A 15,330-nucleotide genomic window follows, 5' to 3' on the forward strand; every position below is an offset into this window, starting at 1 on the left:
GGTGCATCTGGCAGAAAGTGGTTGCATACTTCAGTTCGCAGGAACAAAAGTACCTGCCGGTTTCGATAGTAAAATTTCAAATTTCGCTATCCCGCAATAGCTACGTCTACGTAAATATTTTATGCCTCTGGCGAAGATGCTGGCAACGAATAGTATCGGAGAACGAGCACGGTTGATTGTTTCAATAATTTTTTCATCGTCGCGAACTTTATAAAAAAAAATAAGAATGTCTGAAAAGGGTTAAATTAATTACAGCGAACATAGCTAATATTTTAGTAAACTCTTTGTTCTGAAGTTTATATAAATCTGATTTTTAAATAGTATAAGCAAATTCTAGAGTCAGGTTTGCAATAGGTACGGCGTTAGCAGTTTTGAAAATTGGATCGTGCCAGATAAAAAGACTAAAAATGATGAGGAGACAGTTGGTCCACCGAGAATATACGTTTATTCTCCCTTTTTCTCGATCTTCTATTGGCACGTGCATCACGGTACGTGTCGATAAGAGTTCGAGGACTGAAGTCCATGATCTTCCATCGTAAGAGACGTTCAACGTGTTCGGGATAGTAAGAAACGGACGATTTAGCTCCGCAAAATATTGTAACAGCTACGACTGTAAACGTTTAACAATCTGACAAGTATCCGGCATACTATATTTGTTTAGTATGCAGTTTGAACATTTTTCTTTCACATTAGTAGAAAGTACAAAACTTAATTATAATTGGCGCATTTGTTTCCATATTTTTAACTCCATTTATATAATTGATTCATGCAATTATTTAGCAATTGAAAGCTACAGAGGTACGATCAATAAATTAATAGTATTGATAAGCATTATTTGCAGAATAATTAAAATTTACTCAAACGATCGAAGAAATGAAATGAAAAATTTATATATAATTGTTGCACAGTATTGTTAAAGTGATGCAGATAAAAACCAAATTTTTATTTAAAGATTAACCATTTTAAACTGAATAAGTAAGCGGAAGTGCGAATTTTAATTACCAGCAACAAACCGCATTTACATATTAATATTATGGAAGTTATGAATAATTCAAATAGCACAGCATAATTAAACAGTACAAATATTCTATGCTTAACGAAAGTTTAACATTACTTTTATTTACGTAATTAATTATCGTATGTCGACAGAAATCAATGTGGGCGTTGTTATAAATCTTTGCTTCAAATTCTAATTTTTCTTTTTACAAACAATTGTTTAATTAACCTTGAACTTAATTAAAAAATATCAAAATAAATGAAACAATGTCTTGTTCAAGTCATAATAATAATAAATTAATTGTGTCGACGATAAAATTGTTTCATCAGATATTTCATCAGTCATTTTGGAAAATGATTAGCATCGCGGTGACAATTTTCTTTTCAGAAACAATTTTTTAATTAAATTGGAACTTACAAAATTAAAAAAAGAATGCATATTGAGATACGCATAAGTGAAAAAATGCCTCATTCAAATCTCGTAATAATAAATTAAATGTGTTGACGAGAGAGATGAAATTATTTCATCAAATGTGTCATCAGTCATTTTGGAAGATGATTAACGTCGCGGTGACAATTTCCTTTTTATCTGATATTATCCGTGAAAGAGCGATTTTCGAGGTGACACTGTTCCGGAACATTTAATAATTGCTTTTCTTTTTTTGTTTCCTTTCTATACTTCTTTTTACTCCCGTCTAGAATTTAATAACTAACGCAAGTTTTACCACAACCGCGGTTAAAATCAATTATTAATACGACGAAAAGTAAATATCTCTCTTTATATTGTCTCAATATATATATTTTTTTAATCAACCTTGATATCTGGCTGCAATATTTAGAAGCTGATTGCCGACTATGCGATATCGTGCGTTACGCGAAAATACAAACTCTTAAGGAACATTATGCATGACAAATCGTTATTTCTGACCCTAACTTTACCTTCGCCTTCCTTGGTTTCTGCCTCTAAGCGCCTTTATCTTAACAGGTCATAACTACTCTCGCCTTCCCTTATATTATTATGGGATCTTTAACAGCATGGTAGGAGCACATTAAGCGAATATTTTTAGTAATTGCATATTGAAAGTACTGGACGTATACCTGAGAGTAGTTCCATTTTTATTTTTATTCGCGAGATTTTCATTTATGAAATTAGTTGGATAAAATCTGCTAGAGAGAAAGATAGTATGATTGAACCGGTCAATGCAGAAATTGTAGAAACTGCAGAAACGGCACGGGTTACAATTATTTTTTCGAAAATTGTTATTTTTTTTTTTTTTGCTTATTAAACTTGAAACGAGTAGACACGTTTTCAGCGCAGTTATGACACTTTTCCCTGGTTTCTAAGGGCTTAAAGTAGATGTTAAAAATAAACAGGAAGAGTGCAGAAAGTTCATTAGTTTAGGACTCTTTCCTTTTTGTCCTCTTTTTCTTTGTTTAACATTGTCTTTTTATTTTCATGTTAAACTCTTTACAGTTTTCAAGTAAAATGATAATGCATTTACCACTGTTTTAATAATTTGTCGAAAGTATTATATTTACTTTCTTAAAAATAATTTTGTTAATTTTTTTTACTAAAGTTGTACAACTTTTGATTAATACTTGAAAAGTTTGAAAAATATAACCATTGCTTTTTCTGTACTCGCCGATTCAATTGAAAATAATTACATAAACAATAAAATAAGATAAGATTGCGATAACATTTTTTCGTAAAATTTAATAAAATGTAAATAGTTATTTTAATTTTTTTATCCTCTTTCATAAGTCAGGTGTTATCTTAATATCTTAATCATAATCTGTTCCGAACGTTTATAATTATATATTAGCTAAGATTATTATATAGAACTCGCTGTAAATAATAGCACAACTTCCGCTTTAAAGCTCTGGATAAATGTTTCAAGATCCCGAAGAGAGACGTAAGTAAGTGCTAGAAATCTCAAGTGAGAAATTTAGAGATTCAACGAAAACCAGATTCTCTTCTTCTCTTTTTCTGTAAGTACTTTATAAAATATTATTCTACTCTTGTCAGAATGAGGAATTAAAAATATCTGTATTTTGTTAGTAAGAAAGATTTGTCGATGCATCGCTAAGTACCTTTCAAAACGATCGCGTCTCCCATAGAACTTCATTCATTTATGAAGCAAGTGCGGTAAAGAGGCAGCTAATTCTCTCTCTGGAAGAGAATTAAACGCTTTTTACATAGGATTTTCTCGGTTGGGAAGATTTCCTTTCGCGAAGATTTCCATCAATTAGCTGTCTAATTGCGCAAAATGGAAAATGGAAATCCGTATCGTGTACAACTTTGGTGTAGGACAATCCCGATCAGAAGAGGGGTAACTTGCCGGGCATTTATCAGGCTTTCGAAGAGCTCATTTCGTCTACAGAAGGTACTCCCTGTCGCCGTTTGAAAGAGCACACTGGCAAACGGGATCCGCCGTTCGAATTTTAGCTTATTTATCGGAGCATACATTAATCGTCCTGAAAGCTCTTTATTTGAAGTCGAACCGTTCCCTTTTCCCATTCCATATCTACGACTCTTCTTATTTCGTTTTTCTCATGTTCTCTCGTTATTAATCAATAATTTGCCCTTAATGACTTTCTTTCACGGTAGAAATTCGCTGTGTTCGCACACAGAACGCTACTCGGCGCAAACTGTTTCATGTTTTATGAGGTTTGCAGAAATGTTCTTTAACTCACAATAGATTTTCTGAATGCCGTTTAACACATGTAAATACTTGACGAAGCGTTTTAGTAAAATGAATGGCAGCACACACACACACACACATACACACACATACACGCACGCACGCACGCACGCACGCACGCACGCACGCACGCACGCACGCACGCACGCACGCACGCACGCACGCACAGACGCACGCATGCACAGACGCACGCACGCACGCACACACACACACACACACACACACACACACACACACACACACACACACACACACACAAACACATATGTATATAGCGCACACGCAATTGCATATATATTCCTATTTGTTGAATAGTTACGTCACATATAACAAACATTTCATTTAATTCACTTTTTAATGCGCGACTCAAATTCTTTTTACTCCCCTTCGGCCTGGCAACTTCATAACTTCGCCAACGGCTGAAATGCCATTCCGATGGAAAATTCGAGAAACTCGGTTCGTATCTCAAGAGAGGATTTCACGCGGACTGCCAGTGTCAGATATCGAAGTATATGAATCAGAAAAGCATTAAAATTTTCCACGCAAGCGTGATCCGAGCATTGCGAAATAACTGTGCGCTTAATTTCTTTGAAAACGCCAGCCGCCTGCTTTTTGCTAATGAAACCTTTATCGGCACGTATTGCATTACGTACGCTTACAATGAGTCTGGCATAATCAAAATGATCTATTCACGTATAATTTATGCTTCAGAATTGTTAATCATTGTGACTGACATGCTGCCATTCAGTATGTCTGGTAAAGTATGTTTTTAATATTTTATCCACCAGATGCGATGGAACGAGGGACGCGTTTCATTTTCCACCAGCTGCGAGCGCATCCAGTAGTAAGATCCGCGATAAATCCGCCTTCGGCATTCTCAGATGAAGGCGCGTTAATGTCGCGCGCGCAGCGATCGATTGACGAAATTCCGCATCCTTACGTATCGAGAATTTGAAATCGGGGAGGTAAAGCGGCTCTCGCGGCACTCACTAACGACATTTCAACGACAACGGCATACACTCCGGGCTTTATTCTCGGAGATATCGGCGCGATATTAAGTCGAGCTAAAACGGTTTATTCGGCTAATGTCGTGTTTACTAACGCTCGCGCAGCGAAATATGTCACGCGCACTTATATTCCACTCGATACTTGCGTCAGCTGAGCGTCGATAAGAAGATTAACACATCTGCTTATATCGTTCGGAGGGTGAATGCGGAATTTTGTTTCATTTATTACCGATACAAAACAAATTTGACACAAAGAGGATTATTATTCGTTAATATGCGACATTCTCGGATTAAGGAACACATTTTCTCGTGAATAATTGTCATAAAATAGGCGAAGGTGTAAATAAAATGAATAAGAAAGATTCAAGTAACGCAACCCGTTATACAGCATGGAAAGATTGTAGAAATATTTTATTGCAGTATTGCGAAAACGTTGCGGAGTATATTGTTATATATTGCAGCAATGACAAAATGTCCGTTTTTAGGAATATTACAATACAATATTGCAGCAATATTACAATATTTATAATACTTTGTAATGTCATGATAATTAAAGTAATTTGAACAAAAAATTTAGGATACGTGTGCAAGTACTAAACATTAAGAAAATAATTATATAAATCTTGCAATACGCTAATAATAACGTATTATTATAATACGTATGTGCGTATTAAACGAAATAAAATTCAATAGCTGTTAATGTTACATTATTTTATTAACAGCACGACTGTAAATTTATATTTATATAATTGTTTTTTTAATTATCTACACTATGTCTACATGTTTCACAGGTTGTTCATGATTTAAATAACGTTGTGATTTTTCAAGTGCCTTAGACTCACATGAAAATTTTTTTGCTTTGTTGCAAATGCAAAATTGTAAAATTTAATTTAATTTTTTAATCGCAGAAATTGTTATCAAGCATTTTCAAAAATATCTCCAACTTATATAGCATAGAACATTTTATCAATATTGCAGAAACGTTGCACATATTGATGCAACATTGCTGGAATATTCTGTGCTAACTAATCATGGTAGATTTGTACTTAAATGCAATACAAGACTTTTGTATAAAGCTTATAAGCTTGAAAACGTATACATAAATGTTAATATAATACATAAAGTCATAGCGGGTTATTCAGCTTTACATAGTATTTAAAATTTTGTTGTAACATCATATTTTATATCTATATTTTACCAACGTGAGCTAACGTGCAATAAACAATACTGCAATGCTATTGTAACGTAATTGCGAAATTCTGAGGGAACTTTTAATCGTTCACGCCCTTAAATGCCATAAAATAAGCAAAATTTTAAGTAATGTAACATAATCATCTGACATAAGAGGAAAAAAGTGATGGATTAAACTTTGCTGATTTCACTGGCGCAACTTCTATCTTCCGAGAGGAGTGAAGCTTATCTGCTTGAAAATTACTGCTGACGCGGCAACTCGCCGCGAAAGCGTCTCATCCAATGTCGCCTTCGTACTTGGGTAAACTCCTAATGATCGCATTCCGCGATTCGTCCACAATCTTGTATAAATACGCGCACACGTATGTACGTTCGTACATGGCGCCTTCGTACGTATTTCCGGGAAGGCATACGTACATACAAGCAGCGAGAACTATCCTCGACTTCGTTTGTTCGTATATTCTCTCGTACTAGAGGCAACCTCGACCAAGTGCCCGAGAGACTCGTTGAATTTCCGCGCCTTCCGTTCAGCTGCTGAAGGAAACACCCGACAGCTACTGTCACTCTGTCTTATTGAACTATCTCACTATTTCTCTCTTCGTCTCTTCGCAAATTCTTCCTTTCCCTCCAGTTGTAACAGATTAAGATCTCGCGCCATAACTGATATTTATATAAGGGGTTCTATCTCCGAGTTCTCTGCTTGACGCCACGAGATATCGCGAGAGGAAAGAAGTACAAAAATATGGTATCGCACATATAAAAACATGCCGTTTGTAAATGACGAACGCGTGTTTCTCTTCGATCGAGTTTTTTGCCGCCTTACCTCGACAAATAATCATTATACCTTTTTTTACACATGTACGACGTTTTGACATCAGTTCGCTAGGTTGATCGAATTGTCAATGAGATGTTTTCAAAGAACGGAGGAACATGGCAGAGTATTGTGCTCGAGCGCTTCAATTTCAATTCCTCTTGCTACGTATACAAAGCGACAAGAGTTCTGCACATACGCGATCAAATGTTTCGATTTAAATATGTTTAGTGACCGTGAAAAATTCCTTTGTGGATGGTATCACTTGTTACGCAAACCTTTACGAAAAAAAAAAGAAAAAAAAGGAGAGGGAATGTAGATTATTATGGACAGGAAGAGAGAGAGAGAGAGAGAGAGAGAGAAAGAGAGAAAGAGAGAAAGAAAAAGAAATATCAAATATTATCACACGTTTTATATTGCATACGCCAGGATATCGTCTCAATTTTGCATGACGATACTTTCGTTCTATCGAAGACGTAAAATATATTGAAAATGTTTTTACTCTTTTGGCGCAAGACATTTAAATTCTCTTGATGTTTAAATTTACCTTTCTCGCCCCTATTACGTTTCTCTCTATCCTACAACCTACCATGATAGTTTTCTAACCCGATGTGATTGAACACGGATAAAGTACAATCCTGTCAGCGATGGAATAGCCGAACGATCTCTCGACAAGATCCATCCAAGGAACAGAGCTACGGGCGAGAGGACGTTGTACCAAGTGATCCAATTTCCAATTCCATTAGAAGGTAAGCAACGCAGGAAGCTCCGTACACACATACACACTTCGATTGCATTCTACGGCTCAGCAGACGCTGTAAAGAGCATTGGATGAAATATCAGATGCGAGAATACGCAGATATTACCTGTGTCTGTGTCATCCTCAACGCACAAATCGTGGCGATCAAAAGATATACGATACTAGAACGATGCTAAGTCTTTAACCTTTAAACGGCCGGCATTGGACCTATTATAATTCCCTTAGAAAATTCCCGAAATATTGTACTTATATCTTCGATACAACCTATATAATAGGGAGTCCTCCGTAGCGTCTATATTTAGACTTTCCGGCCGTCTAAAGGTTAATCTCCTGACACTGCTAGTTTCCCTCGTCATGGATTTCTTGGACAATTAAATTTGAGACATAAGGTTTTTTTTTTTATTAGACGAGGTATAAATCACGAATATGTCAATTCTTGAAAAAAAAATAGTATTGTAAAATTTTAATCCTTTCTCTTGCTTTGCCTGTACAAAGGAATCCACAATTAAAAATAACTGTTGAGCGAAGTATTATCATAGTAAATTAAACAAAGAAGATGTGATATTCAATGGGGAAACTGGCAACGGAGCACACTAAAATTATAATAGTTAATTGTCATTTCGATCGTCAAAAATGACAATAACTGACGGAAATCGAAGAATCAAGATACACGGAGCTTCTTACGTTGCTAAACTGAAGGTCACATCTGCGCTCGTCGATCGCAGAGATCAGATTGATCCATTTAGTTACATTGTAACTTTGACAAATTCGATGTTCAGCTTATCTTGCACTGTTCTATCAGATGAATTTGTTGTTTAATTTTGAGCTTTTATTTTAACCTTAGAAAAATAATGGAAAAAATAACGAATTGAAATTATCTTTTAAATAACGGTATAAATTTCTTTTAAAATAAATTTTTTTCCCATCTTTGCTTTTTGTTATTATAATTGTTATCATCTTTGTCGTAATGAAACATACAAACAAAAAGTAAAGAGAAAATGTCAACTTACACAAGTTTGTACATGTTTAAAATTATTCGAAAATTAAAAAAATAATTCAAGAAAAAGAATTTTCATCCTCGGATCAGCAACGCGACTGTAACGCACGTACGTGCAATAACGTGATCAGATTGCTGTAACTCGTTTTCTGAGTACGAAATCATGCACGTGCTTTATGCCTTTGTCTTTCTCACTGTAAAACTCATTTACATTTTATTTGACAAACTCGATGTGGATTGTTTCGCGCCGTTTTATTTAAAATTAATTAGAATTCTACAAATCTAAAATGCGTATATTATTATAAAATGAGAATATTAAAAAAAGCGATAATATTAAAAAAATAGTATTTTTTAAAAATAGATTTTGACCTTTCAGTTAAGATAAAACTATTCAAAGTTTATAGAATTTTGGAAAGATTTCGAGTTAAGCATGAACATACTATATGTGATGTATTTATTGAAAATTTTTATAATGTACACATTGTACACCATGTTCTTGCAAAATTTTTAAAGTATTTTTGAGACATAAACTTTTCTTAATAGCTTTATCATATTCACACAAAGAAAATTTATTAAAAAAATACTATTTTTCTTTTTACATTTTTTTAAGCTAAAATACGTCTTTTTTTAATATTCTTCTCTGTGTGTACGTTGTGTGAATAAATTAAACTATATTAAAATTGTTAAATAAAAATCTCGAAAAGAAATTCATAACAAATTTCCATTTTTGATATCGCGTTCGCAAATACTAATCTGTTATGCTTTATTTTTTAGTTTTGTTGAAATAAAATAAAAATTTTAATCTAAACATTTGACTACCGAGAATCGAATAAAGTTAGAAACGAACATTTATGATTTCACTGTTAGAACCAGATTTAAACACAATATATTTATATTTACATTTGACTAAACAGCTCATGTTTTCGACCGTTGACCTTCCCCACCAAGTTTCTCCGAATATTTTCCTTGGTATAGTCAGTCTTGACGTATCGTAATTAGTAACACAAGTTCTGCGGTGCGGTAACATACGATATTGTGCGGAAATAATGGTAGCTCCAACACGCAGTTGGGTATGGAAACATTTTCGTAGGTCCGTAGACACTAAAACTGTACAGTGTAATAGTTGTAAAAAAGTTTATAAATATAGATCTTGTCTGGAATTTTATAAAATACATTTATTCCGTCATCATGGCATATTTAATGATGACGACCACTTAAAATGGAACGACGACACTCACATTTTATGGCAACATTTCAAGAAACAAGACAATTTTAAAGAACAAGACAAGTTTCTTGCAAAATGCAAATATTGTAAATATGTTCAACGCAATGCGTTTATGAAAAAAAATTTAGAGAGACATTTGTTAAAATGGCATTCAGAAATAATAGCTGCGAGGCAAGAGGAAATTCACGTACGTCCCTGGTTATCGAAACACATCGTTTGGTCGGATTGTAAAAAATACATAAAATGCCGTTATTGTAAGTGGCAGAAAACAACAATATTTCAGAGATTAGATGGTATAATGTCTCACTTGGCTGATCGTCATAATATAAATGAAAATTCAAGTTTATCATACGTGATGCAACCATCCGTGGCTGCAGAAAATTATGCAGATACAAGTCATCATAATGAAAATACATATTGGCAAGCGCCTAAAAATCAAGCTCAACAGAGGTAAATGTTACCATTTTATTTGTTCTGAGTTGTTAATATATTTTATTACGTAGTGTAGTTTGGGTCTCATTGGCACAGTTTTCACAATTTAGACATTTGTCATTTTTAACTAATTATTAAACTATGGAGGAGGAGGTAGTATTATGGCCATTCATTTATATTTTATATAATAATTTGGACAATAATTAATATTTTATACTTAACAATTATATTCATCAAAATGTTTGTCAAGATTTTACATTGAAAATTGGCATATTTATTATATTGAATATTATATACTATTTATAAAAATATAGCAACACTGCAAAATGTGTCAAAGAGGAATAGGAATGGAAATATGGCCCAATACAAGAATAAACGTAAAAAATTGATTTTAATTTAAAAAACATTTATTTATTCAAAATAGACAGAAATTGTAAAATATGTACATAAGTCTTTCACCGATACACTGTAGTACTGAAAATCTATAATACACGTAATGTAATTTATAGTTTAGCAGTAAAACTATAATCAATTTATTGAATAACATTTGACATGAAAACTTTGAAAAGGAGGCCGTATTATGCCTATTGAGACATCAGTATGCATAAAAGCTCTCAAAATCTTACGCTATTAACAGCTTTGCATAATGTACAACTGGATAAAATATTAAATAACAAAAAACATTTAAGTATTATATATACGTTTGCGTGATAATACGCTTAAATTTAAAATGAATGAGGAAGAGTATACATAATTAAATGTTAAAATTTATCTGGAAAAAATCTTGAAATACTCGAAAGTAAAAATGCTTTATAACAAATAATATCTGTGTATATTAGTGCCACTACACAACGGTAGGCTATTAAACAAAGGATTCCAAAAGTAATTAGGGCTTCATAAGTAATTGAAATGTGTCACCTAATAACAGAGATAATACGAGTGATCATAATATTTACATGGCTCACAATGCCATCTTCTTCTTTAGTAATATGACAAACAGAACCTTTCATATTTTCAAGCGGGAAATGATTCTATATATGATAGTTTTTTATTTGTAATAAATGGAATATTCCAAAATATATTTATGTATTTATGTATTTATGTATTTTTCAAGTTTGCAAATAAGAACTGAAGATATTTTCATGGATGGAATAACGCAACTTTCCGAAACTACAGGAAATTACGCGAATACAAATTCTCATGATAGTTCATATTGGCAAACTCTTAGAAGGTAAGAAAGTCAGCAGAAGTAATAAACAGTAGTGCATTATTCTTTTTGGAATGTTAATATATTTTACTATATTTACTTTGCTCATCTGTACAATAACGACATATAAACGAATTTTTCCAGTTTTAGTGTTTTGAATTATTAAAATTTTGTTATTTTATTTCTAAACAGGATTTTGGTGTATTGATTTAATTTATTGATTGTAGAGGAATATTTAAATATATTATTACCTTTTCGTACAGTTTATTAAATTTTTATTACAACTCTCTTTATTGCAGATAACTTAAAAATAATTATTTTTAGTTGTCTTTATTGTAGTAAATAAACAAATTAATATTAAGAAAATGAATATTTAATAATAAATTTGTATTCTACATTTAACGTACAAATTTTTCTAGTTCACAAGGAACGGAACAAGAGAGAATTGATAATATTAACGTGGATATAATAATACAACAACTCATAGCTGGAGTAAATTATGAGGATACATATTCTCGTTTTAACAATACGTATCAGTAAGTTCTTAAAAATGAAAGCAAGTGAATAGGGATAAGGGATAAATGTACAATAAAATTAGGAAATATATATAGTGATGTTCATGTGACAGAATATATTTTATTATTAAATCATGTACGCTTGCTTTGCTATTTGATAACGCAAAGCCTTACATGATGCAAGATAAATATCTTACAATGTTTCTCCTTGAGGTCTTTAACCGTCGTTATTTTAAACATTACGCCTTTCTTAGTTTAAATCTGGGTTTACCACATCCTTAAGTCTGAAAATGATGTTAAAAGAGCGCCGTTTCATTTTCTATTAAGAGATCTATAATGCGTGTCGTAAACAGCTTTTTTGATAGTAACTAGCGAAAGCTTCTTTGCGATGGGTATAAATGTGTAGAACGACTGCTACTTAAAAAGCTGAAGTGAATTCACGCTCAAGAATTACATAGCGAGTAAACATATTTAATAAGCGTCCGCGAGTGATATAATAAAAAAAAATATATTCTGTTACATAAATATCAATCACTCAATCTTTTATTTTATTAACACTGCTATTTTTTTCAATTTTTTAATCACTCTGTGTACACATGTAGGTCCAATAACGGCGGCCAACAAAACTCTGAATTAGAATTTATCTTAGATGATAAATTCTTGTCCTTTGTTAATGAAGAAAGCTGGCCTTATTATTTGGAATATCTGCAATAAAAACAATCTTGGCCTGTGCATACTGATAACAATGAATAAAGGGCGCGTATGACGAGTAATTGTCCATTTTGCGTTGCTATATAACGTAAAGAGAGCAGTTTTACGATTTATTTTGAAGCAACTTTCTTAAATCAACTTTCAAATTAGTTTTACGAAGTTTTCCTTTACTCTCTAAATCTCACAGAGTGGAAAATCACTCGAAAAATCGCAGAGGCTCAATTTTCACTCTTTTAGAGTGACGTTTCACTCTACTCTACTCTCAAAGAACATTAATGTATCAATTCCCATACAGCACTGAAGCGTCCAATAACATTTCAGAAATATTGCGACATTGCAGGTTGCAATGTAATATTGCAGAGACGTTTTGGAGATATATTCAATATTTCGCTGAAATATTTCAGCATTAATGTAGAAATGTAAAATTCTCAGAATACACATGAATTAAAATTTGTATGGAGTATGCTTTGACATGCGTGTAACTTCTGTGAGAAGACATTTGTGTACATGTGTATACTTTTTTATTCAATATAAAGCTTATATATTAATAATATTAATATTATTGCTTTATATATGTTAACAAATGAAATAAGGTAATTAATTATAATAGAAAATCATAATAAAAGAAACAAGATGTTAATTTCAAAACAGAATTTGTGACATTATGCAACGGTTTTCTATTTCTATAAAAAAATTTAATAATAATTCTCTAATATGCAGGATACGTCAGATTTTGGATTTAAACATTAAGATTTAAATTTTGAGAATACATAAGGATGTTCAAGACAGATGAGAAAAAATTTTTTGCAATTGCGTAAATTCACAATCTTCATCTGAGTTTTTTGAATGGAAAAAGGTTGTAAATTTATGCAACCGCAATAAGTTTTTTCTTATCTCTATTGGATGTTTTTATATATTCTCAAAGTTTATCTGTCAAATTTGAAGCGTTCTGCATATTTCTAGCAAAGCGTTTCAATATAACAAATACATTTGCACCGTAACAACACAAGAAATTTTACACTTAAAAGCGGACTTTTCAAAGTTGCCGCAAGCTTGCAGTAACATTGCAGAGACATTTCGCAACTTCCACGCAATATTTCAATGTAAGATCTATGTAATATTTCTGCAATCTTTCGGTGCTGTATGGGAATTAATTTATATGGCTTACGCGCCATAACTTATTAGTATAACTTGTACTAATCATGTAGTTAAAAATCTATGTACACTGAGCAAAGAAAATTGTTAACTTGACTAAAATTTTTAACAATAATCACACGGACCTACGAAATTAAACACAAGGTTAGCAGGCCCATGTCAGTTGGAGACTGTAAATATGAAAAATTATTAATCAGCACTAAGAACTTACATATAAATGCTTAAATTAAAATTCAAGTATTCTATATATTTGGGTCAAACACATGTATAAATACTTGAATCGAAGAAATTTAAATAAGTTGAAAATTTTAATCAACTTTTTGTCTCAGTATATGCGTAGAATACTTACAAGAATAATTATAAGAATAATTATAGGAATAATTATAAGATATATCTTTTTTTCTTAATTCTGGCATTTAATTTACTTGGATAATTTGACTATTAATTTTTTTAATGGAATTGAACTGAACTAAAATACAATAACTGATTCGATTTACACTTCTAGTATATACATAACATTTATTTGAGACAAAATAAATTATTATTAAAAGTCTTAAACAATTTTTAAAAATATATAATTAATAATTTTTAATATATTAGTAATTTTTAAATATATTAAAATTTATTTCAATGTAATTAGAAAATTATAATTGAAACATATTTTCGATATTATGTTTATAATTGAAAGTTGATGTATTATTTCGATAATTGATAATGCATATAATCATAATATAAATTGACGCAAGATAGATGTATTTTAATAAAATGATACTTCTAACAAAACACTGATTTATTTATTTATTTTTATTATTAATTCAATTTTTATAATTAATATGTAACATTTACAGTCAAAAAATTAATTAAATAAAAAATTTAGGTTATTTATGCTAGAAATTCACCAAATATCACATCAGAGCATTGAATAAATTTTTATTCTATTATAAATGTAAAAATGTATATACTAAAATTTATATTTTATTTTTATCTTAAAGCAATAAGTTAATCTTATTTGATTCGACACAGGAGAATAGGAATTATCTATCTCATCTTAATATTATTTTATTTTAATACTGCATAAGATTACAGTTGATAAGATGAAGTGTATCAAGAATATTTTTAGTCTTATTGGAAATCCTGTCTGAGTGGAAAATTAGAAATCTTTTCTTTCTACATTCATGTCATTTGCAGTGCACATATCCTTGAAATAGAAGACAGTTGAAGAATCCAAGAATATTGGAATTTTAAACAAATTTTTTCTTATACACTTAAATATGAGGTATAGGAATATACTTTTTTTTTATTGGAAAAGATATGAATCATGTCAATTAATGAAAAAAAAGTATAAAATTATAAAATTTTGATATTTTACATTATCCATTTTCAATCCATGTTTCTGTGACACGTTTTTTTCCATACGTAAAAAAAATCCTACATTTTATTAAGTGGTGCGCTTATCACGAATGACAGTATTTGATATGCATGACAATCTTCGGATATTCTACTGTAGCGGAAGCGGGGAAATATTCAATGCTTGTTACGGTATGAATCGGATGAGGTAGATGAACGGCACTTGGACAAGATCTATCTAAGGCTCGGCGAGATGCGAGAGAAAGAGCGTTGT

The 15,330-nt window shown here is 31.7% G+C and overlaps 1 protein-coding gene across 1 annotated transcript; it reads left to right on the top strand.

The window, feature by feature from the left end:
• Positions 1-3,948: 3,948 nt before the first annotated feature.
• Positions 3,949-14,478, top strand: LOC105194272. Its single transcript, XM_011159120.3, has 4 exons — positions 3,949-10,139; positions 11,236-11,352; positions 11,748-11,864; positions 12,446-14,478. Exons 1-4 carry the CDS (start codon positions 9,511-9,513, stop codon positions 12,555-12,557), a joined length of 975 nt encoding a protein of 324 aa, XP_011157422.1. The 5' UTR covers positions 3,949-9,510; the 3' UTR covers positions 12,558-14,478.
• Positions 14,479-15,330: the final 852 nt, after the last annotated feature.

Source organism: Solenopsis invicta, chromosome 3 (genome assembly GCF_016802725.1).
Source record: "Solenopsis invicta isolate M01_SB chromosome 3, UNIL_Sinv_3.0, whole genome shotgun sequence".
Classification (NCBI taxonomy): Eukaryota; Metazoa; Arthropoda; class Insecta; order Hymenoptera; family Formicidae; genus Solenopsis; species Solenopsis invicta.

Coding starts and splice junctions, on each gene's coding strand:
- LOC105194272 (XM_011159120.3), top strand. CDS start 9,511: ATGGTAGCTCCAACACGCAGTTGGGTATGGAAACATTTTCGTAGGTCC. Junction 10,140..11,235: donor AAAAATCAAGCTCAACAGAG/GTAAATGTTACC, acceptor GTATTTTTCAAG/TTTGCAAATAAGAACTGAAG. Junction 11,865..12,445: donor CGTTTTAACAATACGTATCA/GTAAGTTCTTAA, acceptor GTACACATGTAG/GTCCAATAACGGCGGCCAAC.